Genomic DNA, 26962 nt, shown 5'->3' with positions numbered 1-26962 from the left:
TAACTGTGGTCAAGTGGGAGCTGTTACAAAGCCCCAGGTCCCACCTGGCCCAGCCCCAGCCTCGGGACTTCCTCTCCCCTCGCACACGCAAACTGCTGTGTCATCACTAAACATTGCAGAGACTAAGAAGGGTTGAGGGCAGAGATGGCTGGCAAGACAGGGCTTGGTGAGGACAGAAACAGTAGGTTGAGATCCTTTCTTCCAGCCACTAGTTGGCTTACACCTTACCTTGGGCAATGGGTAGGGAGGAGCAGACTAAGACCCCTATTCATTTGAAAACCAGGAAGAGAGAACCAGTGTCTGCCTGAGCACCTAGTCAGTCGGGGCTGGACTTTTTCCTCTCAAGAGATCATGGTCAAAATCAGCTAAAATCTTCAGCTGGATGGGGACAAGCTTATGGGGCAGTGCCAGTGCCTACCCTGTAGCTCCTGAGAAAGCTAGGAACAGGTGACCCACCTCTGGCCTAGCAGAATGAGCTGCTATGCGCAGCACGTGGCTGCAGGGGTCACCTCCTGCGCTGGCCACCAGACCTTGGAAAAGCTAAGCTCTTAGATGGTCTTAAAGTTAGGTTAGGACACCCCTAAAACTCTGGGTGCTTGTGGCTTCTGCTGAATTTAGCCATGCCAGGGCTATGGCAGACACTCTGTAGGCCACATGGCCATGGGACAGGGAATAACTTGGGTGATACACCACTGCAATTTACGTGGGGTCTCTTCTCAGCTTGGATGCTCCCTGGGAGGCCCAGTGCATCTGTCCTGTGAACTCTGCATGTGATTACCTGTGATTTCTGTCGTAGGCATTGCTCACTCTCCTGCTTGCTTGAGAAGGACTTAGATTGATAGGACACTCAGGGTCTAGCCCAGGGACCCCTATGCTTGGCTAACCTAGTCTCCCCTTGATGGGTATACAGAACTATGGAGAGGAATTGGTGCATCTCATATGTGGTAACTTCAAACAAGACAGAGCCCTTTAAGGCTTAGGAGTGATGACTACGGGCTTAGAATGAAATGCGTCTCTGGGGCCGAGACTTGGCATAATGGGGCTGGCTGATTAGTGACTTTCTTTGGCTCGTGGAGATGGTGGGAAGTGAGATTAACCTCTAGGCCCAGGTTTGTGGCCAATTGTGCCAGGGAGACACCTGGCAGAGCCTGGGAGCTGGGGCCTTTATGAGTAACATGGTCTGCTTTTCCTTCATGGAGGACAAAACGAAAGATCCATTGCCATCTACAGCCCAGCCACGTCTGTGACTCTTGCCATGTCAGAATCCCCTGCCTGGTTGAATATGAGTCCAGGCATCAGAAACAGCAGCCTTATTTAATTTTTTAAATGACTGGCCTATGACTCCTTGTGATGCGGGGCACGTCCTCATTTCCCCATCCTCACTTGGGACTGAGCAGGCTAAAGCTCCGGGACCCTGGATGGCCAGGTTCAGTGCTGGACCCCGGAATCCATGGCACTTGGGGGTCCCTGACCTTAGCCCCTGCCACGTTTCCAAGTTGAGTTGTTTTGCTGAATCCCCTCCCTTTGAGTTGCTTATGCCAACCCTTTAATTTGGGAAAAGGACCTTGTAATTACTTAAAGTAATGTTTAAATATTTTCCATTCGTTTGGAGGTGGTGCCAAAAGAGAGAAAACAGGGGAAAGCATGCAGAAGGCTGGAGAGGATGGCTGAGAGCCTGCCGTGGGCCCAGAGCCCTGGCCCAGCCTGCGCTGAGGGGCTGGTGCCATGCCACCTGCTCACCTGGAGCCTGATGGGACCCAGGAGGCGGCCTGAGGGGTTGAAATATAACCTCCCTCTTCTGGATCCCCCTCATTTTTCCTTCTACCCACTCTAGGAACGGGAGTTCTACACCGAGATCTGCTTTTGGCTTTCAGTCTGGGTTGATTTCCAAGTAGAATTCGTGCTTTTTCTTGGCCCGTACATACAACTTTGGCAGAAGGCACTGGACTTGTGCCCCCTTCCTGCTTCAAGGGGCAGATGTAGCCAGGCCAGGCTGGAACAGCTGAAACAGGCAGGCCAGGCCTCCTCAGACAAGAAAGGGGTTTTCAGATGGCAACGGAGCTTGGAGCACCCATTCCAGACACCAGTCATGTGGGGAGGTGGTGCTGTGTCATGGGTTCTAGTCTGGCCTCCTCCTCAGTCCTCAGGAGGACTCAAGAGACTGGCACAGCCCTTCTCCGGCTTGGAGGGAAGCCTGTCTTCCACTTGACAGGGGCCCTTCTCTTGCTGTCTGTTGGTCAGGGTGCTTGAGCTGAATGGATGGTGCTGTGATATTTTTAAGGACCCTTCGAGGCGATCTTTGCATGTTAGCCAGAGGGAGAAAAAGTGCCCTTTTGGGAGGAAAATGGTACGCCCCTCCACTTCCATTTGGCACTCCCCCCCACCCCCTCAAGTGGTATCGCCCTGGAAATACCTATGCAATCCAGTCTCCCTAGGAGAGAGTGCATGGAAGCAGGGGTATGTGCAGTGTAGAATACAGATGCTACAGCATATATGTTGTATATATGGACATATACAGTACGTATACACACAGAGTAAGAAGAGTAAATCACGTCTATATATCTATAAATAATATCCTATATATTTATACATTTCTATGTTTTAAATAGATATAAAAACAGAGTCTATAGAGCTGGGAGAGCAGTGGGAAGCCTGGCGCTGTGTTGTGCCAAGGGAGTGGGGAGCAGGACCTTTGGAGAGGGAGCCGGGGAAGGCCAGCAGGCAGGATTGGCTGGCGAGGGGGCCTCCTACCCGGAGTGTTGGAGAGGAGAGTGGCTGGGTCCCAGCTGGCTCCATGCACTTTCTCTCCTTTTCCACCGGCTTGGTCTGAGGTTGGAAGGAGATACCCCTGAGCTCCAGCTGAGGTGCCCCCTACCTCTCCCCACCCCCACAGCCTACGCTTAGGCAGTCACTGCTGCTTGGCAGTAGGACATGGTCTCTGACCCCTGGTGGAGGAACCACTGCACAAACTCCTCCAATACCCTCCCACACCAGGACTGAGCAGCGTCGGTAACAATAGAAAAGGTGCAAAGTGGATCAAGAGCTGGTCCAGGAAAGATACCGCCCCTGCCCTCTTAGATGCTTCTGCTGCCCTTAGTGGCTGAGCCCCTGAAGTGCAGCCGTCCTGGCCTCCCTCGCCTGCCCTGCTCAGCCACTGTCAGTGGGTGAGGACGCGGGCACTGCTGCCCACCATCCAGAGGCTTTCTGGCCAGGGTAGGGGCCATCAGCTAGCAGGAAATGGTGGGAGAGGCATTTCTGCACACTCATAAATTCAAATGGCAACTCCAGTCCAGAAGCAGGGCTCTGGCCCAGCCCACTCCACACAGCAGCTTGCTGGCTGTACTCAGGACAACGCTGTTCCCCCCCCTCACAGAGGCCCTGTGGCCTCCACCCCACTCACGCCGTAACAAGCAGGTTTAGTTCACATACACTGTTCGCATTCTGTGACTTGAGGCAGAGGCTGAGCCGGGATGCCCTAAGCCCACCCATTTTCACTGGGGAGGGTGCCTCCCTGGGTTTATTACCCGCTCCCAGCCCGGGCCGGGCAGGGATGTCTGGTTGTCACGGGGCGAGGGCCGCACACTGGTGCAAGCTGGCAGCATGGCGGAGTTCTTGTGCAGCCCTGATGGGACCCAGAAGCCCATTTGCTTCCAGTCTCCTCTCTCTTGTGTTTTTTCCTCCTGGAGATAGGAGAGAGGACCTGACCAGGCACCAGATGAGGGAGCTTGAGGGCAGCTGCATGCTCCCTCTCTCCAGACCAGCCTTCCGCTTTTGGGGTCCACAGGGGCACTTGCTCCCATCCTGAGCCTCCTCTGCCCCTCTCTTGCTCTTCCCTACCATCCTACAAGTACCTCAGTCTCCAGCAGGCCCACCCTTCCACCCGCAGCCCAGGGTGGGTCTGTTCTGCCAATGCCCATCTCTTTGAACCACAGCTAGCTGCCAATTGGGTCTCAGGACACCCTCCAGTACCTGGCTCAAGAGAGACCAGGCCGGGCCGAGGCTTCTTCCCACTGCAGTGGACCAGACCCACGGCCAGGGGATGGGCATCCCCAGGTAGCAATCCCACAATGCACTGTACCTCAGAGAGAGAGCAGGCCAGGGGCACCAAGGGACCGAGCCCTCTGTTCAGAGGGGGACAGCGGTCACAATACTGCTCACCAAAAGACAAAGTCCAGGCTGCCCTCGGGCATCCTTCAGTCTTCACTTTTGTCTCTCCGGAAGAACCAGCAGTCTGATTCCGTCTATTTCAGCCCCCGTCTCTCTCCTCTCCAGTCCCACGCTGCTGAACCATTTTCATGTCAATCACAAAGGAAAAATAAGTGGGGGTGGGGGGAAATACCTAGGAGTCTATTATCACATACGTATTAATATGTTAATACTTTCTTTCTTAAAAAAAAAAAAAACCTCTTGATGTTGTTATTTTGCAGACTACGCTTTATAGTACCTGTGTGACGGGACCTAGAACACTGGATACAAATAGAGCTATGTTGGTTTATCATAATATGTACGCAGAAACTTTCCTTTTGTCATATTATCCTTGTAATGTAAGAAGATTGTTAATAAAAGCATTTAAATTTACTCACCACAGTCGAATTGCTGCCTCTTGCCTCTATCCCCGGCCTGTGCTCTGGTTGACATAATGGACCCCATTGCAAGGGCTCGGGTGTCAGGATAGGAGCCTGCCTGCTGCCAGGTTGGAAGGGACTAGAAGAGGCCTCTAGCCCCTTCTTGCTGCTCTCCTCATTCCCCCATTAGAGTCTCCTTCCAGCAAGTAACCTACGTCCCTCGCCCACCAGGCAGGCCAAAAGAGGTGTGACCGAAACCGTTTAAAATAAATCTCTCTGCCCCCATATGTATTCATCCCACAGGAAAATCTTGGAGCCAGCACACACGGCTGTTGCAGATCAACTGTTGTTCTCCTTCTCCCTCAAACTGCCTTGCATGCTTCTCTACTTGCAGACTAGTCGTCGGAGAAGGGTCTTTCCTCAATGGCTTGTCATTGATACTGGTATGGGGTGATGAGTGATGCTTTGCCCACGTCGTTTTATAAAGATGAGCATAAATCCGGTGAAGATGCATAATATGTTTTTATTGTTTCCTCCTGAGCTGCTCAGTCCTCCTACTCCTGGTTTCCCTGCCCTGCCCATTTGTCTTCCTTTTAGGGGCCTTCTTTGTTCCTTTTTCTTAACCTCTGTTTTCTGCCATTTTCCTCCCAGCCCTTGAAGGCTTCCTTCCCCTGGCTGATCACTCAGAGGCTTCCTGTTGTGAAAGCCACTCTACAGAACCCATGGAATGGTCTAGTTTTCTTTTTTGCAGATGAGGTGGAAGGAAAGGAGGAGCAGAGAGACACAACTGTCCACACCCAACCAGGGCAGGTGAACCAGGCTCAGCCCCACCCCCATGCAGGGCTGCTCAGATTTGATGTACCTTTGCAGCAGTATCTGGAGTATGTTAATGATTTTATCACCAGGAAGCAAGGGGAGGAAAGATTCCCCATTTGCACTTCACCCTGAAGTTGGTTTTCCCAAAGTGGGGCTTGGAGAAAGTGATAAGAGGGTGAAGTCTATTCCACTCCCTTCCTCCCTCCTCTCCTCAGCTTCTCCTGTCCCTCCTTCCCCGGAATTCAAGGGCAAGTTAAATTCAACCAAGAGAGGACACAGAAGAATGACCAGCCACCTGAAAACCTGAAAGGCTACCATGCAACAATTTCTAGAATGACCTTTTAAAACATAGATCCGGTCACGACATCTTCTCTGCCTAACACCCTCCACCGATTTCCCATTGCCCTTAGAATTCAATCCAAACTCCTAATTATGACCCATCCATCCTGCACGGTGCAGCCCTGCCTACCTCCCAGCCTCATGCTGTCCGCCCCTGCATTGGGCTGCAGCCACACTGCCTTCAGCTCACTAAGCTCTTTTCTACCTTGGGATCTCTGATGCCATGAACCTTCTGCCTGAGATAGCTCTCCCCAGATGGTTGCATGGCTGAACTCTTCTCTTCTTTTAGGTCTTGACTAAGATGCAGCCTCAAAGGGGATCTTTCCTGACCACCCTCTCTAAAAATGACTAACTCTGTGTGTGTGTGTGTGTGTGTGTGTGTGTGTGTGTGTGAGAGAGAGAGAGAGAGAGAGAGAGAGAGAGAGAGAGAATGAGAAATTGTTTTATATCCGTCTCCCCCTTCCATATTGTAATGCCTACAAGGGAAAAGCTACATAGTGGGCAGTTAATCAGTGGGTATTCAAGGGATGAATGAATTTAAGCCACTCCTGATAGAAGTGCAACTCCTGCAATGCTGTATTGGTTACAGCTGAGGTCCTAGGTTCTTCTGTGTTGCCTGTCTCTATCTTGGTTTCCTTCCTTGATCAGAAGGACCCTGCGCCTGACCTCTGGTTACATCTAACCTTGACCCAGCCCCTATGCCACAAAGCTGGAGGTTGTTCCCATGGTACTCACTTGGGTTCCTCTCCATTCCAACTTGCTCTTCCCCCTTGCGCAATATTCTACCCAATCCAGCCAGGTGTCTTCTACTTCCACTATGAAAGAGAACTTTTCCAGCTCCTTCCAGCTTGGTAACTATCAGGGTTCACGGTTCCAGATAGCATTTTTAAGCTACTGCCTATGCATGTAAGTGACCTTCCAATAAAGACCCTGAGCTACTGGCTGTACTCCAGAGCCTGGACCTTTTAGGGTTAGAAAGTCCCAGATTCAAATCCTCTGCCTCTTTCAACCTATTGGACCATGGATGAGTCACTTATGCTAGTCTATCTCTTCAGCTCTTAGCCCAGAGCCATGGTTTACTAGGTGCTGATTATCCTTATTACCCTCATTGCAACCTCTAAGATCAGGGCGAATGAGATGCTAGGAAGTGTTGAGGTTCCTGCTGCCATCCTCTTTTACTCAGAATCCCTTGGGCTGCCCTGGGTGACTCTTAGTACAGAGCCACCTACACCTGCACCTTCACAACTGGCGTGGATGCCTCTACCTAAATGGGAATCACCATTCCCTTCTCAAAGGAATCCTCAGGGCACCTTGTTCTGCTTCCAGCAGTTCATCTCACCTGGCCCTCAAGGAGAGAGGGACTGCAGGGAGATTCTGTTTGTTCTGGCTGGAAAAGCAGTTTCCTCCTTGCTTGTCCCTGGTTGGAATCCCTGGGTTTCAGAAGCAAGATTTCTGCCATCACTCACTTGCCAACAGGCTATCCTGAAACACCAAGAAAGGGTACTGGGAAACTGAGCTGGGGGACTATGCCCTCACATAGATAGGCTGTACTGACAGACCAAACCTGGCTGGGATGAGCCAGCACAGGGTCCAGATCACACAGTGGCCACGAGTAGCTCAGTTTCCATGGTGATGTCTGGCTTCTAGAGATGTAGGCACCTACCTGGGAGAAAGTCTGGCTTCCTTCCTTCCATCCTCCCAGGTAGGGGTCTCCTTCTCTGGCTTGGGGAAGCTGCTGGGGTCCCTGCCAAGGGCCATGTGTTGGTGGCTCACCTGCGGGAGATGAGGAAGGGGAGCAAGGGGACAGTTCTCCAACACTTGCACTAAGAAAATGCCCAGCTCCCCAGATCCATCCACAACCATGTCCTGTGGCTTTATCCTTGCCGGGCGTCTGCCTCCAGACGGAGATAGAACAGATGCTAGAGTTCAGAGCTCCTGAAATGGTAATACTTCCAATTGAAACTCTCGGATGGAAAATTACCACCAGCCCCATTAGCAATTAAGCAAATGAGAAGAGGCTGACTTGAAGCCTCAGGTGCCATTGCAGGCAGTCAGGAGGGACTGTCAGGAGATGCCAGGGGCATTGCCAGGCAGGCATGGGGGGGGGAAGGTACACATGTATGTGGGTTTAATTTGTTTTATGCACAAGATAGGAAGCTAAAGGTATGTGTAAAAAGTAAGTTGTTGGCTGGGTGTGATGACTTACCCCCGTAATCCCAGTACTTTGGGAGAGCAAGGTGAGCGGATTGCCTGAGACCAGGAGTTTGAGATCAGCCTGGGCAAATTGTAGTGAAATCCCATCGCTACAAAAAATACAAAAATTAGCCTGGGGTGGTGGCATGTGTCTGTGGCCCCAGCTACTAAAGAGGCTAAGATGGGAGGATTGCTTGAGCCTGGGAGGTCAAGGTTGCAGTGAGCCTAGATTGTATCCCTGTACTCTGGCCTGGGCAATAGAGCCAGACCTTGGAAAGGAAGAGAGAGGGAGAGGAAGAGGGAGAGGGAGAGGGAGAGGGAGAAAGGAAGGAGGAGGAGGAGGAGGAAGAGGAGGAGGAGGAGGAGGAGGAAAGAAAGAAAAGGAAGGAAGGGAGAAGGAAGAAAGAAAGAAAAGAAAGAAAGGAAGAAAGAGAAAAGAAAAGAAAGCTGTTGAGAAAGAGAGAAAGGCAGAAAGAGAAAGAAAAGAAAAGAAAGCTGTTGCAAAAGAAAGCTGTTGACAGTCTAGGTCACAGAATCACAAAATATTAAAGCTGGAAGGAGCCTTGGTGATCATTTGGTCCAAATTCATTTTACAGTTGTGGAATCTGAGGCCCAGAGGTGAGTGACTTGCCCAGGGCCATGAAGGTGGGTGGCCAGTCACAAAGCCAAGCCAGGTCACAGATTCCCAGCTCCTAAATCAGTGCTCTAGACATGACTCAGTTTTATACACAGGAACAGGGCTTGCTATTTGAGGCACTTCAATGGACAGCCCTTGTGTAAAGTGATTCATGAACTCTGCTTCCCCCTTCCATTTCTCTTTTATATTAATCCAGATTCTGAAGTATGCATTTTGGGCTCAGGTTGGCCATATTCATAGTTACCTGTGAAACATAGTCTGTGTAATGTTTAGCTATGTGGAATAAAGCTCACTCATCCTATTTTATTATGAAAATTAAAATGCTTGTTGCCAATAAAATAGAATGTATGTATATGCATAATATGAAATAAGGAATTATATGCAGACTTGGGAAGCAAAGACACCGCATGGCTTTCTTTATAGATTGTTTTATCCCACTTAAGAACCTTCTATTTTTATTGTGTGATCTGGCTAATTTTCTACTGGCTTTAAAATTCAGGCCCTGCCCCTTGCTTAATGCCTCTTCCTCCATAGGTCAGGGTTGCAGTGGTCACGAGGAAAACTTAGGATGCCAGGACTCCAGGAGTCCCCTTGTCCCTCCTTGCCACCAGGAGTTCATCAGTACCTCTGGCTGCTGTAAGAGCCTTCCATTGATGGCGTATTTCTTTGGAGAATGTTAAAGAAAGAAAAGTTACTAGTTTCCACCTAATTTTTCTCCCCAAGAATGAAGCCAAATCCTTGAAAAACCTCACCCAACTTTGGCATTCTTAATTATATATGGCCTCTTTGATTCAGTACTCAAGCAAGGCCACCAAGGTACACACACATGCACATTCACAAGCAGAGTGCTCCATGACTCACTCTATGAGTGAATTCCACTCACTCCTAGGTATATATCTTAGAGAAACTTGCACAAGTGCACAGGGAGACATGCAGAGGGATGTCATAGCAACATTTCTTGTAACAGTCGAAGGAAGGAAGGAAGGAAGGAAGGAAGGAAGGAGGAAGCATGTAGATATACATTAACCACATGGGACTGTGGCATATCCACACAATGAAATAGCATACATCAGTAAAAAAGAAATAAACTAAAGCTGCATGTGTCTGGACAGATGAAGCTGAAATTTTTAATGCTGAGCAAAAGCAGTGTGAAACAATTTAAATGAAGTTTAAAAACACTCAAGGTTTACACAGACATGTAGTAAAAGTATGAAGGAATGCTTGGGATGATAAACCCCAAATCTAAGGTCATGGTCCTCTGAGTAAAGGGCTTCAATTGAGGGCACTTCAATTGTAGTTGTCAAGTTCTATTAAACATGGAAGTGGTTCATATGTGCTTATCAGATGGTTTCTTCTGCATTCTATATTCCAAAATATTAGGTAAAAGTGGGGGGAGGGGGAAGAAAACACCAGGCAGCTGACCCTGTTGGAAATTTTTTATTTACCACTGCAAGGTTTTTGCTCCAAAGTGTGACACCAGACATATGACTACAATGTCTCATGCGTCTTTTTGTGCTTCAGTTCATGACTGCAAAACACACACTTAGCATTTGACAACAGGAAACACAGAGGGCAGAAACAAATCACAAGGACTAGTTGGTTTAGGCTACAGCCACCTTTCACCCAGGACTCCTTTACATCCAAGAGAAATTGACCCTGAAGAACTGGCCTCCTAGCTGACTCTCTGTGCCCAGCTTTGTTGGGGGTGACTTGCCATTCAACCCACACAAAAAGTTATATCTCAAATCCAAATAGACAGATGTAAGCAAGGTCTTGATCAGTAAATGCTCAACAAATAGAGACTGATTTGATGCAAAAGGTGGAGTCACAGATTAATGAGGGTGGACTCCTAATTTTCTATCCCCATAGAAATCTCTAATGAAAAACCCAGATCACCTTTTGGGCAACAGCCCATTCTGAAATGGTCTCTCACCTCATTTTTACCTCTGCCTCACACCCTTTTTAGAAATGCTCCCTAGCATAGCACAAGGCGTTCCTTTCAAAAATGATGAGATGCTTTCACACAGGCTGAATTACTCTAATTTGATAGTAAATTGGAAATGTTGCTGGTACAAGGTAAGCTGATGCAAAGACTACTGAAATATTTTGATTTGGCAGTCTGACATCTCTGGGTAATTTAAAATTCACTAAGATGGAGTTTTAGTGGAAAAACAGAGCAATTATATTCTCTTCATCTGTTAATTACATTTGCATGGAGAGCTATGAATTGTCATTAGGCAAACAGTAATACTCACTATCATGAATTTCTAGCCTGACTGCTAAGACATCTGATGCCTTTACCATTGAGAACTCAGCTAGGACTTTAATTTTTATGCCATTTGCAGTGTCTTTTTCTGCCTACTCCACCAGCCACTCTTCATTCATTAATGTGGAGCATCCATGAGGCAGCTTTATCCCAGACACTTAGAATACACCAGTGAACATAACAGACAACTCTCCTTCAAAATGTATCTCATTTCTGTAATCCCTGCTAAGTGAGGTCAAAGCTGACATTCAAGATATTCTGTGGTGGAAACTGGCTCCCATCAGGGGCCACTTTTAATTTGGATTCTGGAAGACTGAAACTTTGAGATAAAAGAAGAAAGAGAGGAAGAAGAGAAGAAGAAAAAGAAGAAGAAGAAGGAGAAGGAGGAGAAGAAGAAGAAAGAGAAAAAAAAAGAAAGAAGAAGAACAAGAAGAAGAAGAAATGAGAAGAAGAAGAAATGAATGAATGAATTAAAGCAAGCAAGCTTCATGATCAAATGACTATGGGTGGAGTTGATACCTTGGGATCAGGAGCCCTGCCCAGCACACCTCAAATTCCTCTGGTAGTACTATAGGGCAGGTGCATTTATAAGGAGCCATGTTTTCTGATTTTTAGTCTAGAATCCAAATTTTCTAGATCGGAGTAGCAGATGTTACCAAGAAGAGAATGCTGGTCAGCTTTCAGGTTATGGGGAATATTTTGTTTTCTTTTAGCCATACCAACCAAAGAGAAGAAACCAATATGGTGAAGAGATCTCAGAAACATGTTATGGGAAAGCACTAACAGGTCCTTTGCCTAAACAACACTGGACAGGGGCTGGTCAACCTCAGTGATGAAGGTTTCCAACTATCCGAAAGACTTTCCCATTAAAGAGGGATTCGATATTTTTTTTTTTTTTTTTTTTTTCAGAGGATGGGTAGAAGTTATTTCTAATGCTTTCCTCTTTCTGTATAGAAAGGAGAAATAATGACCACAGGTTATAAGGCCCCTGCTCAGATTCTCAGGAAGAGATGACGCCCATCAGGGGCAACCTCCTCAGGAGGAGTATGATTTGGCTTGTTGAAGGAATGAAGCCCTTACCCATGCTGTCTAGGAATGCTGTCTTAGGGCAGGGGATTTGAGTGACAGCTGAAGGCCCAGAGTTTTAATATTAGTAGAGAGGAGTTCAAAGGTAGAATCCATGGTTCTGGAAATGCCTTGGATGCTTCCGGCACTTTCTGGACATTCCCAGCTGTCAAATTAAAGTGAAAAATAGTAACTTAGCTTAAAAATGAACTGCTGTTTTCTCAGAGTTTGTTTTTAGCCAGGAAGTGCCTACAGGTTTCGAACACTATTTCATCTATTATATCACTCATCGGGGTAAGCTTCCTAGTCATTAGTCCTGTCTTACACAGGCAGCCATCAGATTCTGAAGGACAAGGTCAACAACAGAACCCAGGAATCCTGGTTCAGGGGTAAGTATTGTATCCACTCAGCAAGGCTAATGATTTAGATTTAATTAACAGTGTGGACATCTGTTTAGAGTAACAAGGTAGGAATTCAAACCCTAGCTGCTGGTTATTTACCCATTCAAGTGAAAATGGACAGAAGGAGGCACATTTGCAAAAGACCTGACTTCCTTTTAAAAACTGTCTTTCATATCATAGACTAAGTCAATAACTAAATTCCTCCTGAAGTGACTGGAATACTGAAAAGGGACAGGTCTATCTCAGAGTCACTTTGGTGATGCTGGTGGGCGTGACATCTAGCAATCAGAACCTAGCCAATCACTCACAGGAGATCCCACCTGTATTTTGTTAGGAATGGTCTCCCCAAGGATACTAGAAACTGACTTTAAGATAAAAACAATAACATTCTTGATGCACAAAATTCAGTCCAAGAGCAGGGGCCTAATGAAATGCACAAATTATGGTATTAGGAATTAAAATAATTAAATTTTAAAAAGCGGAGGCCCCAGATTTCACACTGACGGTTGAGGTGTTCAGCATTAGAACTGGCTGCACCATGGTTTTGGGACTCCATCAAGGACTGCGGCCGAAAAACTGTCTGGAATGTTGTAGAAGGAATTTCTACAAGTGCAGTGCTCCAACCTCTACATCAGCTTGTTAAAAACAAAGGCTCCTGGGCTTCGACCAGGAATACCAACTAGGAATGTCTACAGGTGAGCCCAGGAATCTGCTGGTGACTCTTCACATGCTAAAGTTGGGGAACTGCTGAGGGGCTGCCCTGCGTGGTGAGTTGATTGAACGCTGGCTAAGGTTTCACTCCACCCAGGCAACCTCCAACTCTAGGAATTGATCCAGGATACTTTCACTTCCTTCATCATTTTTGAAATGTTTGTTTTTCAAAAAGCCAAATTCTTCTTTGAATCCATGATCCCCACATTTAGCTTCCTCTGCATCTGGCCTAACCCCACCTATAAAACAGGCATAGGAACTGTATTTGATAAGCATCTCTTTCAATAACACAGATGAGCAAAATGCATTCCTCAGTGTGACCCACATACTCCATTTCCACACACTGTCCTGCTCTATCTTGCTATTTCTTAGAAACAGGAGTATGATGAGAGAGGCATCCTGGCCTTGCAAACACATCTGTTACTGTCTTCTGGGTGTCAGAATTAGGAAAGGGCACAGAGAGGAGGTTGCAGAGGACAGGCCAGGGCTGTCCAAGAAGGGAGGCGGCCAGGCAGCTGTTACAGATGCAGCTGGTGCCACATGGCAATCTGCCGGCGCGGGTTTTTGAGCATCTCCTCCCAGTGGCTGCGCTCAGAGCCCGAGGTGTGCAAGCCCAGGCTGCAGTGGCCAAGCGCACAGCTCTGCCCTGCCTCATCCTGACCCAGCACTTCCAGCTCCACACTGGAGGCCTGCAGCAGGTCGTCGGGCAGCTCAAACATAATCATCTCATTCCACACAGGGTTGATCTTGTGCTTGGCTCGTTTCGTCTGCTTCTTCTTCAGCTTCCGAGCCTGGTGCTTCAAGGTCACCTTGACAGAGACATCTGGGGAGGGGCAGGGGAGAAAAGAGACAGAGAGAAGGACCAGTAGTGAGTTTCTGGGATCTGGCGGGGCCCAGGACAATGCTCCCTCCTGGTGCTGGAAAGATGATGTCTCTAGCTCAAGAGTTTGGGCATCTGTGCCCCATATACCCAAACATCCTAGAAGCCTCCGTTTTTCCTTCTGGATACCCCAGCACAGGCCCCAAATCTATGTGACCAAAGAAGGCTCTGCTGTATGAGCAGGAAAGCATTCTGCCTGACAATCTGTAACTCTAGGAGCTGATCCAGGCTACTTTCACTTCCTTGCGTTGGGGATCATTCTCCACTCCCCCACTAGGCCATGCATTCATTCAACAAATATTAAGTGCCTACCCTATGGCAGGCACTGGTCTAGACGTGGGGATACAGCGAAAGATCTTGCCTGTGTGGAACTTACACTAAAGTGTAGGAAACAGCCAATACCAAGATATACGACTGGCCACTGGGTGGCCTGTGATTGGGGCATGTTAGAGTACCACCAGGGAACCATCCTTTGCTACATGACTTCATATCCCCACATCAAATGAATATGGCCAACCTGAGCCCAAAATGCATGCTTCAGCTATTGTCCAGGACAATAGCTCAGGGGTCCTGCAGCTGAATTTTAAACTCAGACCAAAAAAAAAAAAAAAAAAAAATGAAGCCAGCTCTCAAGTCTTATCCCCTTCATTCTTGGTCTAAACATTTTTGTCTATTATTAAAATAGGAGATCCCCTGCTGATCGGTTGAGTTCTTCTCATCTGCACTTTTTAAAGTTTAATTGAAGACCCCAACTTCATGTGGCAGAGGAATGAAGGCAGACTGCCTGTTCCTGCACGTTCCCCCAAAGTCAGGGCACAGCACTAAGAAAGCTGCCCCTGAGGAAATCCACAAACAGGTCCCCAGGCGAGCTTTCATGCCACATCACAAGCCTGGACTGGATTACTTAGTCAAGGTTTCTGAAGTTAATGTGAGAATAATTGCTACTTTGTATTTATGGCTGTAATTATCACCCCTGGGAGGTTAGTTTGTTATTTCTGCAGAGATGGTTGAGCAACAAAGTGTCCTACTGTAATTGTCCTGACAGGAGCTATAAAAAGAGAGCAAGAAGCAAAGAATTCTCTAAAGGGGATGAGATAAAAGCATTGAACTCTGACCTTTGACTCAAGAGCCTGCCAGCAAGACCAACTCTTCTGATTTCATTAGCCCCAAGTCTTTTGCTCGAATTTCTGAATGCAGTGGCAATTCTTTATTTGTACCCTGCTATAAATAGAGATTTATTTATATCTTGCTAGGAGCACGTGGCTTCCAGTGCAGGTATTATCTGGCTAGCCAAGGATGCTTTCCTGCTTATATAGGAGAACTTGCTGTGGTCTCCGAGATACTGGACCTGGGCTGGGGTATCCAGAAGGAAAAACTGAGGCTTCTAGGTTGTTGAAGAAAAGCTTATTTGGGTATTTGGGGCACAGATGCCTGAAGCCTCAGGCCTCATCCCACGTACCCACACACCTTCTGCCATCAACCACACTCAGCTGGTATGGGGGTGGCAGTTGGTAAAGGCTGAGAAAAGAGACTGGGGTGGGTGGAGAGAGTGTAGCGGTGATGAGTTCAGACAGGAGGGGAAGAACCTGGGCTTTCTGACACCTGGCTGAGAGGTGGGTCCAGCCAGGTGTGGGTGACAAGGGCTGGACCAAGTTTTCCCGACAACCTAGGCCCTTCACTCCACAGCTACAGTCTGATCCTTGGCTTCTTGTGCTCTATGGGTAGGCCTGATGATTCTCATAGTGGACCTCCAAGTTAGGAAGCCCCAGGCAGCTCACACTTGGGTCCTAACATATGGGATTGCCCCAAGAGTAAATGGATGTGAACTCAATGAAGTGAGTGTGTCCTTGAAAATCTGTTTCTGAACTTAGGGTGAAGAACACAACTGAGCACAACTCCACAGATGTGCTCATATTCCACCTACCTGCTTACCTGTTACCATGTCCTCCTAGGCACCACCTCCCTCTGCACACACTCCCGGTAGCTGGAGGGGCCTTAGCCGTCCTCTCACATCTCACTCACCCTTCCCCAGCAGCTCCTTGGACTGGTTAGAGTGGAGGTTCTTGGCTTTAATCAGCACCACCAGGAGGCGGTTGGCAGCCGGGAGGTAGCTGATGGATAGTAGGACCTCCCCAGCTCCTGCAGATGGCTCCTGAAACAGAAGAGGAGACACAGGAGGGGAGTCTCACCTGGGGACGGCTTCTGACCCATCAACAAATGCTGAAGCTGGGGTCAGGCTGGACTTGCATCCAACGGGCATCCTCAAGATCATTTACCCATCAATGCTGGGGTCTCCATCCTTGCAGAAGAGAGCGAGGCACAGAGGAATTCCACATAGCATGGGCTTCAATGGTAGTTTCTTTGTTTGCCACAAAAATGTGATTTTTCACATACCATGTACTCAAACCCAACATACAAAACAGAGCAAAGAGATGCTACTCAGAAGCAGCAGGGGTAGGAGGCCAGAATGCCCCATTATTCTTCACGTTCCACCACCCCCAAGCTCCTGGGACACCTCTGTCCTCTAGGGCTTCAGAGAACAGTTTCAGAATTCCTGCATTGACCCATCAGGTTCCTGGTGCTGTAGGAGAGTTGTAATTCACTACTTTGTTTGAAAAGGTAATTATTTCCAGCTCCAGGGGGTTGCTTCATCAACAGAGTGACCAATTACATCAATGAAGGCCTGGGGCAGATGATGGTAGATCATGCCCAGAGGCAACTGGCAATAACCACACCTCAAAGGAGGTACTGATGCCCCGATGAAGCATCCAAACAAACACATTTATCCCTGTATGCAGCTTCAGAGTAACTCTCCTGAAGTTCTGACAGGAGTTTGTTTGGAATTTCAGCAAGTCCATCAAAGGGCAAGAACAACCAAAAGACCCCTCCCAGGAGTGGGTGTTTGGTTGCAATCCAAGCTCTGGGGAGGCCTGGCAGGAAAGAGAAGGGAATGTGTGGGCAGGGATCAGCTAAGGTCAGAAGTCTCCACTGTTGAGCAGAAAGTCGATGCCCTTCCCTTGAAATCTCAAGGAAGAGGCACGCGTGTGGCCTGCTGTGCCAAGATGAAGCGTGGGGAGGGGGAGTGGGTGGAGAGCACGGGAAGCTTGTCCCTCCAGATGTCCCAGCTTTCAGTCCTGTGCCCCTTCCCTCCAGCTTTGTCCCGCTTTCCCAGCTGTGCAATAAGGGTAATTCAGTGAGGTCTGGCACCAGGCTGGGGTCCTGGCTAACAGCCACCATACCTCCCTAAGCTTCCTCCCCTCCTGTCACACCCAGCACACGTGATGATGCCTGTTCATCCATCCTGGACCAGGCACTCAGAAGGGTCAAAATCAGTTTTTCTCTGCTCACTGTGGCCTCTTGTGGATCCATTCATTCAGCAAGCATACATAATGCACCTACTGTATTCCAGATGCCATAATTAAAGCCATGAACAAAACACAGTCAGCCTCCAGGGAGCTCGCAGTCACTTGGGGAGGACAGACAGGAAGTGATTAAATATATAACATTGGGCAGCATTAGCAGCGTATGGATATCAAAGGATGAAGTGAAAAAATGCATATAATAAGTTCTCTGGAAAGGTCATAAATTACAATTCTAATGACAATAGTCAAAACAACCATTATTAATAATCCAGAATAAGAGTAATGCTGAGAGCATAGACTCTAGACCAGGTTAACTGGGTCTGAGTTCCAATCCTACCATTTACTACCTGTGTGACCTTGGGTAAGTTACTTCGCTTTTCTAAACCTCTATTTCTGTATGACCCCAATGATTCCACAAGCCTTGAGGGACTAGCCATATGAGGAAATGATGTGAGAGCCACAGAGGATCTTGGCAAGGAAATGAATGATAGCAGCTAATGTTTATTAAACACTATGTGCTAGATGCAATTCATTGCCCATTCCACTAGACCGTAAGCTCCACAGTGGCCTCCATTCACACTATGCAGTCCCAGCATCTGGCACACAGTGGGCACACAATAAATATTTGTGAAAAAAGAGTAACACATCTCATTTATAATCTTGACAACAACCCAAGAGGGCTACTGATTTTGTTCCCATTTTAAGCTAAGCACCTGAGATTCGGAAAGGGAACATCACTGCCAGATGTTATGTAGGCAGGAAGTACCAAAATCCTTGGACAGGAGGTCTAGTCTGATAGCAAAACCTAAGTCCTGAATCTGTGGCTTTCCAGCTTTCTCAGTGGACAGCCCTCCCCAACCCTCTCATTTTGCAGTGAAGGAACTGAGGCCCAGGGACTTGTACCAGGCACCCAGAGAGGTGTCTGCAGAGTTGGGATGGGCACCAGCCTCCTGGTTCACGGTCAGTTATTAGAGGGCCACAGATAGCCTGGGCTACAGCCACAAGGTGATCAGACATGAGTCCTCTCTCCCTGCAGACCAGGTGAGAGGAGTCAGTACCTATTGGCCTCTGCAGGGCTCTTCGCTTTTGCATAGAGTGAGGTCTGACTAGCCTAGCCAGCTATACCATGGCCAGAGAATTTCAACAGCACCTACTCCCTGGGCACTGCTGCTGAAAGTACCTGCGGACTAAAGAAATCCTTTCTTTCTTTTTCCTTCCCCTGGTTTTCCCTGCCCCTCTCTTTCTCCTGGGGTCTCAGTGAACCATGTAAGGCTGCCCTTGGAGTGGGTTGCCTTATGGGTCCCTCTTGATGTGCTTGGCACTTTTGACTGAGTATCTTCCAGTTAAAACTGGGCACCGTGGGCACCTCTGTCAACCCATGTTGGCCTAGAGAAGAAAAACATCTGGGCTACACTGACTGAGGGCTTCGCTCACCTTGTTCAAATCAGCCCACACTCTCAAGCTGTGGTGAGGGGCTTCCTGACCTGGACTTCTGGCTTTCTCCTGCCCTATATACCCAGAATGTCATGCCTACTTCTGACTCCATGCCATCCTCTGAGATTGTTCACATTTGTCATAAACAGGCCAGTGGTCAAAGTAGTGGTGGGTACACATTTGCAGAACAGAAAGAACTACAGAAACTGTGACAATTATTAGGATGGATGAGCTACAAGGTCAGGCTTCATCTTAATTATGGTTGCTGTGTCCCCAGCTCTTGGCACAGTGCCTGGCACATGGTAGAAACTGGGCAAGGTATTTGCAGAATGAATGAATGAGTGAGTGATGGCTCCTCCTCTGGGAGTGGTGAGAGAAGCATGCTAGGTGCCTGAGACTTCTGCCTAGATTGGCTGGATTTCCAGCCTTTGGGGGCTGTACCAAGTCTCAGAGCCCAGCAGGGGAGTCTCTGCATCTCGAGAGAAAGCTAGTTTACTAGTTTAATAACCCTAAGTATCGATTCCTTCTCCCAGGATCCCCATCTGTGATTCCACAGAAGTCCCAAATCACACACTAATTAGAGAGTGGGCTTTGGAACAGCTGAGTTCCATCTGAGAATGGCTGTGATTTTTCTATCAATTTTCTGAGCCTGGGAAAGAGGGGGAAATGGAGCACAGAGGAAATCACAGCAAAAAGAGGAGCAGGCAGGGAGTGAAATGTACTCTTCCCTCTTGCCATTTTTGTGTCTATTAGGAAAGGTGACTGCTGGTCACACCTCTTACTTGTCAGGTGGCCTGCATGGCAGGTAATGACATAGAGCAGGATTTAGTCAGACCAACCCAGCCTCGAGGTCTGCTGTTTCCTGGCTGGGGGACCCTGTGTGGACTCCTGAACTACTATGACCCTCAGTTTCCTCATCTGTAAGGAGGATCGTCATGGTGTCTCTCTCATTTGGTTGATTTGGGGAGTGACAGACCTCAGGTAGGGTCCTAAGCATAGCGACTGATACATGGTGAACATTAAAAAATGGTGCCCTGATCAGTATATTTCTTTTTGTTCTAGCATGAGGATTGGCAAACTTTTTCTGGAAAGGGCCTGATAATACCTATTTGGGGCTATGCAGGTTATACAGTCTCTAGATTAGCTTGGCACTGCCCATCTGGTTGGGAGACCAGTCACTCGGAAGGTTCCCTCAAGGCACCACAGTGCAGGCCCTTGGTTGGGACTTTGACCCAGGGGCCTAAGTAACTACATACTGTCTTGGAGCCCTGACCCTCCTGGACCCTCCTCCTGTCCCAGCCCATGGGGAACAATGATTTGCTCTCCAAGAGTCCCCTTTCTTGAGGGCTGTGGCATCTCAGAAGACCCTTCTTTCCCACTCGTGGCTCCCCAATAGCAGATGTGAGGAAATCATCCTGAGGCTGGGGACTTCGTGGACCACTGGACTCTGGGCCTGTCCCCAGCCCTGGTTGCTCCTTCAGAGCCCAGCACACGGGGCCTTCTAGAACTCTTTATCAGAGCACACCGGTTAGATCACTCTTACATGGCTCAATGTGGAACACATCATCATCATCTGGGTGGGCCAATTTGGCCTCTGGTCTGTACACTCCTGAGTGGTGGGGCTCCACCCTTGCCCTTCATGCTCATCTGCACAAAGGGAGGGAGGGTAGAGTGCCCTGCAGTGTCTGGCAAATAGTAGGAACACACGGAGTATAACTAGATTGAAATGGGGGCAATACTTCATAGCAGTAAAGATAATACACACAGCGTGGCATTTACCATGATGGCAGAGAGTCTTTGCATGGCAAGTTAGAGCCAAGATGAGGAGCAGACACCAGGGATCCCAGATCCTGGGCCATGGGTCTCCTCTAACCCTCTGTCCCCTTCAAGACTCCAACCTCTCTTCCAGCTCCGAGCCAGGGAGGTCTCTGAGGCTTGTTTTCTAAGACCTGGCCTAGAGTAGCTGGGAGGACACCCGGTTCTGCCATCCCATGCTGCACAGGCAGGGTTGACTTTCTAACGTAGGGGTAACCCTACCTTTGCCGAAGTTTTCAGCTCACCCCACTGGGCAGCCCCCAGAGGCACAGACGTCCCGTCCAGGCCCAGGCGGAGCTCCCCGGCCACACTGTGGCGGGAGAAGCGGTCGCAGATCCTCAAGGTCAGCGTCAGGGTGGCTGTGGGGAGCTCCTCCTCCGCCAGAGGGAGCACCAGGCCCTCCTCCCAGGTGGTGCGCAGCTGCCTCTTCTTTAGGGCCGTCTGGGCCTCCACAGAGCCGGTCCTGTTGGCCACACTCCCTTGGATGTAGCAGTCACAGCCTCCATCATGGTTGCTGGTCACAGCTGCAGGGAAGGAGAACAACACAGGTGGGACTTCCCCAGGACAAGCGGAGGGGACAGAAGCAGGCCTTGCTTAGGGCTGTGGAATCCAGCTCAAGTTCATGACCTTGTGTTTCTAAAAGGCTGACCACCCTGGGCACCCAGGAATCGCCTTTCGGTGAGACACACAGAAATAGATCATCTGGGGGGCTGGCCTCGGCACAAGCTGATTCTCTTTCCTGGAGAACAGGGACATAACCATTTCGCGTGTAAATCACTTGGCTGTTACCTCATGAGTGTGGCTTTATGTTCTGAACCTTGGTGTTTTCAACACTTCACAATGTGGATTTGCCCAGAAATTTACACCCGTGGTGCTTTCCCAACTGGCTCTTCAATGATCATTTGGAAAGTGGTAGCTGACATTTCACAAGAAGAGAAGAAGAACTGAGGCCATATGTCTTAAGAGCAAGAGGTTTCCACTGAACTTCAGGGGACTGCTTAGTCCTGGCTCTGTTACCAGTTACATGCTGTGATCTTTGACAAGTCATATGACTTGCCAGACCTCAGTTTCCTAATCTATAAAATGGGACTAGTGTGAAGACTAAATACAATGAAGTATAGGAGGAAGGTGCTTTAAAATCTTAAAAGATAATAAAAGAAAAAAGACTCAGAAAACATAATTATATACAAAATTCCAATTTATCTGGCCCCATTGCTAGTCCTAATTCCTTTGCAAAGCCTTAGCTTTATTTGCTGACCTTAAAGTGAATTGTCAGGGTAAAGAAACCAAGGACATCCTACCACCCTCAGGCTGCTTGGCTCTTAGATTGTAGAAACTTTTCTGACTATTCAGAACACCCTCCATGTCCAGCACAAAGCCCTGTCCAATTTCAAATTCATCTATGGCAGAGACAGCTAGCTGCTCACCCCAAACTCATTTCCTTTCCTTCCTGGGCACCTGCTAGCCCACATTTCCCAGCCTCCTTTGCAGTTGGCTGTGCTCATGTGACTGGGTTACAGCCAATGAGATGCAAGCAGAAGTGATATCCACCAAGTCCAGGTAAAGGCTATTAAGGAGTGATTGTGCCCTCTCCTTCCCTTTCTCCTTCTACCTGCCAGATACATATGACAAAGATACAGATGACAAGAGAGTTATGGAGCCACAGCTGAAAGGATCCTGGTCTTTGAAATCACTATTTGGAGAAAAAAATGTTTGTCAACTAGGAATCCCCACTTTGGACTACTGGGGCTGGGGGTGTGGGAAATCTTTGTGTCTGAGCTCCATGTGTTCCAGAGTCTGGTTGTTAGAGTTCTAATTCAGTGCTCCTTCCAGCTACAGATGAACCCATCCTGCCTGCACAGCTCCTCCAGGGGAGATGGACACATAGAAACCCATGAGAGTCAAATAAGAGCAGTACCTTCCAGGCGAGTCACAAACAATTCAGCCTTTTGCCGGTCGTAATCCAGGCAGTAGTGGAGTTTGGGGGCCTGGTTCCAACTGGCAGCTTTCTCTGGGTTCCAGGTCTCCATGACACAGACATCCTCCACCACACCTGTTAAGAAAGGCAAAATTGTCACTGCCACCCACATTGGGGCTCTGCTTTCCCAATCACGGCTTTCCCATCTCTATCATCTGTGCCAGGAACCCAAACCCAAATCTTCCCAGCTGTGTGCAGAATCACAAGGGCCACAGGAAGACAACACATAGGGTCAACACATGGGGTCAATGTCACAGCCCATTAGGCTGCATCTGTGTCCACTGGCTCCCTCAAGAACCACACAAAACAAAACAGAGACTACACAACAATCCACTCTCCCTGCTTTATGTTTTGTCTTTCTAAAAGGCCTACATATTCCTTTAAGTCAGAGACTGTGTCTCTGCTTCCCATATCTTCCCAGCGGCAGCACGGTACACCTGAAGGTGCTTCACTCATTGTTGATGCTGATAAAAAGGAGAGTAGAAATAATAACAATATGTTTTGGCTGGATGCGATGGCTCATACCTGTAATCCCAGCACTCTGAGAGGCCAAGGCCAGAAGACCACTTGAGCCCAGGAGTTTGGGACCAGCCTGGGCCACGTAGTGAGATCTCATGTCTACCTCTACAAAAAATAAGCAAAAATTATCTAGGCATGGTGACATCCACCTGTAGTCCTAGCTACTCAGGAGGATGAGGTGAGGATCACTGGAGCCTGGGAGATTGAGGCTGCAGTGGCCCATGATCATGCCACTGCGCTTCAGCCTGGGAGACAGAGCAAGACCCCACCTAAAAAAAAAAAGTGCTTGGGACCTTATTTCAAAAAAACAACAAAAACAATATGTTTTTTGTTACATCCTTTGTGCCAGGCTCTGAATTAAGCTTTTTATGTGCCCTGTTTTATCTACACTTTACAACTCACCTACCAGACAGATAACAGTCTAGTCCCATTTCGTAGATGAGAAAACTGAGGTTCACAGAGTTACAGCAAGACCCATGCCACAGAGCAAGCATATGAAAGGGCAGTGAATTAAAGCCATGACTCTGAAGCCCATGGTTTTAACCATAGCTCTTTATCCTGTCTCAGTTACACACACATGACTAGAAAGGGACTCCATTTCCCAGAAGAAAGTTGGTGGCCTGGGGGAGAAGTGCTATGGCACCATGTTATCAGAAAGAAAGAACCATAATTCCAAGGCCCAATGCCCACCCGCTTGGCCGGCATCAAATGTGGGGGGCACTCGGCCTCCTCATTAGGCCACACACAGCATCTGCAGAGACGTTGACAAACCCCACTGGAGTGCTGCCCATGGAAGTGTGGTGGGCAGGAGACCCCTACCATTCTGAGGGAGGATGAACAGCTCCTCTGTGACCTGCCTCTTGAGGCGGCTGTCATTCAGAGGTTGGGGGCTGGCAGGTGCAGCTGGCTCCTCCGTGGACTTCAGAGAGTAGTCGGCATAGTTGATGACCTCTGGAGCCGTCACAGCTGGCCTGGGTCCATAGATGTCTGGGAACTTGAGGAGGGCACAGGGCTGAACGGGTTCCGTGGATTTTTTAATGTTGAACTACAAACACAAATTACTCTGATTAGTCCACAAGGAGCCCTCCCATCTGTTTCCCCCATGGAAGGGAGAAGCGGTGAACTGACCTTTTGTAGGAGGCAGGAGAAGAGGTGTGGTTTCATTCTGCTCCAAAGAGCACAACCTAGGAAGGTCTAACATCATCTCCAAACCCACCCAAATCCACAGCCCACTGAGATTTGGGCCCTGTGCATCCGTCCCTCCGCCACCCATCGGCCCATCCATCCTATGGCTGTGCCGGTGTGTATTGCCTGGACCTGCTGCAGGTGTCCCCACTCTGCTGCTGTCATCTGCTCCCCTTGCCTCTTCCTTCTCCCTCCTCCCTTCTCTCCTCCACCTAATGGATCAGAAATGCCAGCGGCTCCTGCCACATTTGAAACAATCCAGGTTCCTTGTAGCTCGCCTAGCTTGATCCTACTCATCTTTGACATTGTCCCCAATCCTCCCTTTGCTCACCTCCAGTCACTGAGCTCCCTGCTTCTCAAACAGCTTGGACTCTTTCCTTGGTCCAGCTTCCAGCCCCTAACTTTTCCTCCCAAACCGCCCACCCTGACCTCTACCAGCCTTTTGCATGACTGGCTCCATCTCGCACCTGAAGTCAGACCAGGGAGTCCATCTGTAACATTCCAATCTAAATTAAATCCCTCCCTCAAACCTGTCCCTCCCTATCACCAAGTCCCACTCTTTGCTTCACAGCATTGCTCTTGCCCTAGGTTGTTCTGGTCATAGGCTTCGCTGTTTGTAGTAAGTCTCTCCCACGAGCATACGAGATCTATGAGCACAGGGATTATGTCTTGTCTTGCTCCTGCCTAGATTAGCCTGGTCCAAAGCCCACTGCCTCCATGGCTCTGGACATTTGTCCTGACTTCAAACCTTTCCCCAGCACAGCAGTCCTCATCAGAAACACTAATCATCATCTTGTTACACACAGCAACCAGTTACCCTGGCAGAGACATGTATGACTTGCAAAATCAAGTTCCCTTTGCACCTCCGTCCCCACTGAGAGCGTCACTGGCATCAAGTTGCTGTGTCCCTTGTACCTAGCTTGGGGTCAGCTCACAGGGATCACACAGTAAATACCTGTGACTAGGGCTGCCATGTTGTATGATTTGTGCACTGCACAAAAACCTCTGGCTGGGGACAGAGTAGAAGCCAAAATCCAGCCTATGCGCCATCTGCCCAGTTGTGTGCCCTAGGCTAGGGCATTTTTACTTGAAAAAAAGAGGAAATCTTTCTTTTTGCAATGACCCACCTGCTTGTCAAGCCTTAAGTACACGGGGCTCCTCACACAGAGAAGTGGGATCTTCTGTCTTTGCCTCCTCTTTGAGAGACTCAAAGTTATGTGACAGGTAGCAATAGGAGCCTTCCAGCTCCTCAGGGTTGAAGACCAGGTGTAGAGCTTAAATCGCTGGCACCCTGGGTGGGCAGCCCACAATATGTCCCTCAGGTTAAGACAGGCGGATCTGGAGACTGAGATCGATGACAGTCTCCCAAGAAGCCTCCTGCCGCCCTACCAGGTGGCAAGAGTGACCCTGCACAGTGTAGGGGTGGAAGTGGACGTGGTCTGGAGGGAGAGGCAGTTAACAGTTTACACTATTTCAAAAAGTTGTGTTTCTAATTTTTGTACCCTCCTTATTTAGATTTCCTGAGATGAATCCGAGACATTCTGCCCTGGTTGAGACTGTCCCCAACCATTCCCGAGGAAGGCTGGACCTAGGTGACAGGGGCATTCTTCAGTTAGTTTCATCCATTGGACACAGAGGGGATATGCATAAGCTGCAGCAGGGCGCAAAGAGGGAGGAAGCTGGGGCTGGCCTCTAGGGGACCTCTTTGAAGTCCACTTCCTGCCAGGGCCCCTCCCCCTGCTGCCCCTGCATTTCCGTGCGTTTTCTTCTGAACTTCATAAGAGGTGGAGATTATCCCTCTTGTACAGATAAGGAAACTGAGGCTCAGAAGAGATTTAAGAAACCCGTAGTTCTCCTCTCAGAAACACTGTACAGTAGATTATAATGTAACCTAAGCGAGGACCTGACTCTATCCTGATCACTACTGAATGTGCCTAGCGCACATGGGCTCTAAAAACGTTTCTGACTTTGGTGGAGTGAAGTTGCCTGGAATCATGCAGCTGGTGAGAGCAGCAGCAGAGCAAGCCTAGATCAGCCTGGCCCAAAGCCCACTGCGCTCATAGCTCTCGACATTTTTCCTGCCTTCAAATCTTTCCCCAGCACAACAGTCCCCATCAGAAATATGTATCATTATCTTATTACACACAGCAACCAGTCACCCTGGAGGTGACATGTATGATTTGCAAAATCAGGTCCCCTTTGCACCTCCACCCCCACTGAGAGTGTCACTGGCATCAAGGAGGCTGGCTTCCAGTACCAACCCTGTCGCTGGAGCTGGGTCACCTTGGGCAGGTCATTTCACCTCTCTGGGTCATCACCTTAAGTGACAGGTGATTTGCAGGCCATCCCATTCCACATTCTGAGTTGCTTTTTTAGGCTGCCAAGAGGTGAGAGACACCATTGCTTCATTTTCAGGTATAGGTAAGTTGGGGATGATCACAAACTGGTAAATCTGGCCGCCCAGGACCGCAATACAGAAGCGGACGGGAGGTAGTCTGTGTAAATAACACCTGGTGGCCAGCGCACGGTACATGCAGGGCATGATCAGAGGCACCTGGGAGGCTGAGCTAGCCTTCAGGGAGGAGGCAGGCACTACCAAAAGCTTGAAAGAGAGGGGGATTTGGAAGGTGGGGGCGAAGACCAGGGTCAGGGGAGTAAAAGTGTGTGCTCCTGACACCAGATGCTCAGGGCCCTTGGAGGAGACGTACAGAGCGATGACTAATGTCCGCATCTTTCTATCCTGCACAAAGTCACCTCCACCTTCAATAGCTCATATAACTCCGTATGACCTTCATC

At 48.8% G+C, this 26962-nt stretch overlaps 1 protein-coding gene across 1 annotated transcript in view; it reads right to left on the bottom strand.

The window, feature by feature from the left end:
- Window positions 1-9972: 9972 nt before the first annotated feature.
- SYT13 (synaptotagmin 13) overlaps window positions 9973-26962 on the bottom strand; it is a 47147-nt gene continuing 30157 nt past the window's right edge. The window contains exons 2-6 of the mRNA XM_032283517.1: window positions 23801-24026; window positions 22403-22537; window positions 20707-21008; window positions 15896-16025; window positions 9973-13816 (exon numbers count right to left, since the gene is read on the bottom strand). Coding sequence (XP_032139408.1) covers window positions 13512-13816; window positions 15896-16025; window positions 20707-21008; window positions 22403-22537; window positions 23801-24026 — 1098 coding nt within the window. The 3' untranslated portion in view covers window positions 9973-13511. The remainder of the gene's footprint in view (window positions 13817-15895; window positions 16026-20706; window positions 21009-22402; window positions 22538-23800; window positions 24027-26962) is intronic.

Source organism: Sapajus apella, unplaced genomic scaffold, assembly GCF_009761245.1.
Source record: "Sapajus apella isolate SASKATOON/1434 unplaced genomic scaffold, GSC_monkey_1.0 scaffold14, whole genome shotgun sequence".
In the NCBI taxonomy this organism is placed as follows: domain Eukaryota; kingdom Metazoa; phylum Chordata; class Mammalia; order Primates; family Cebidae; genus Sapajus; species Sapajus apella.
The sequence above is the reverse complement of the archived record's forward strand: the minus strand, read 5'-3'. Positions and strand labels throughout refer to the sequence as shown.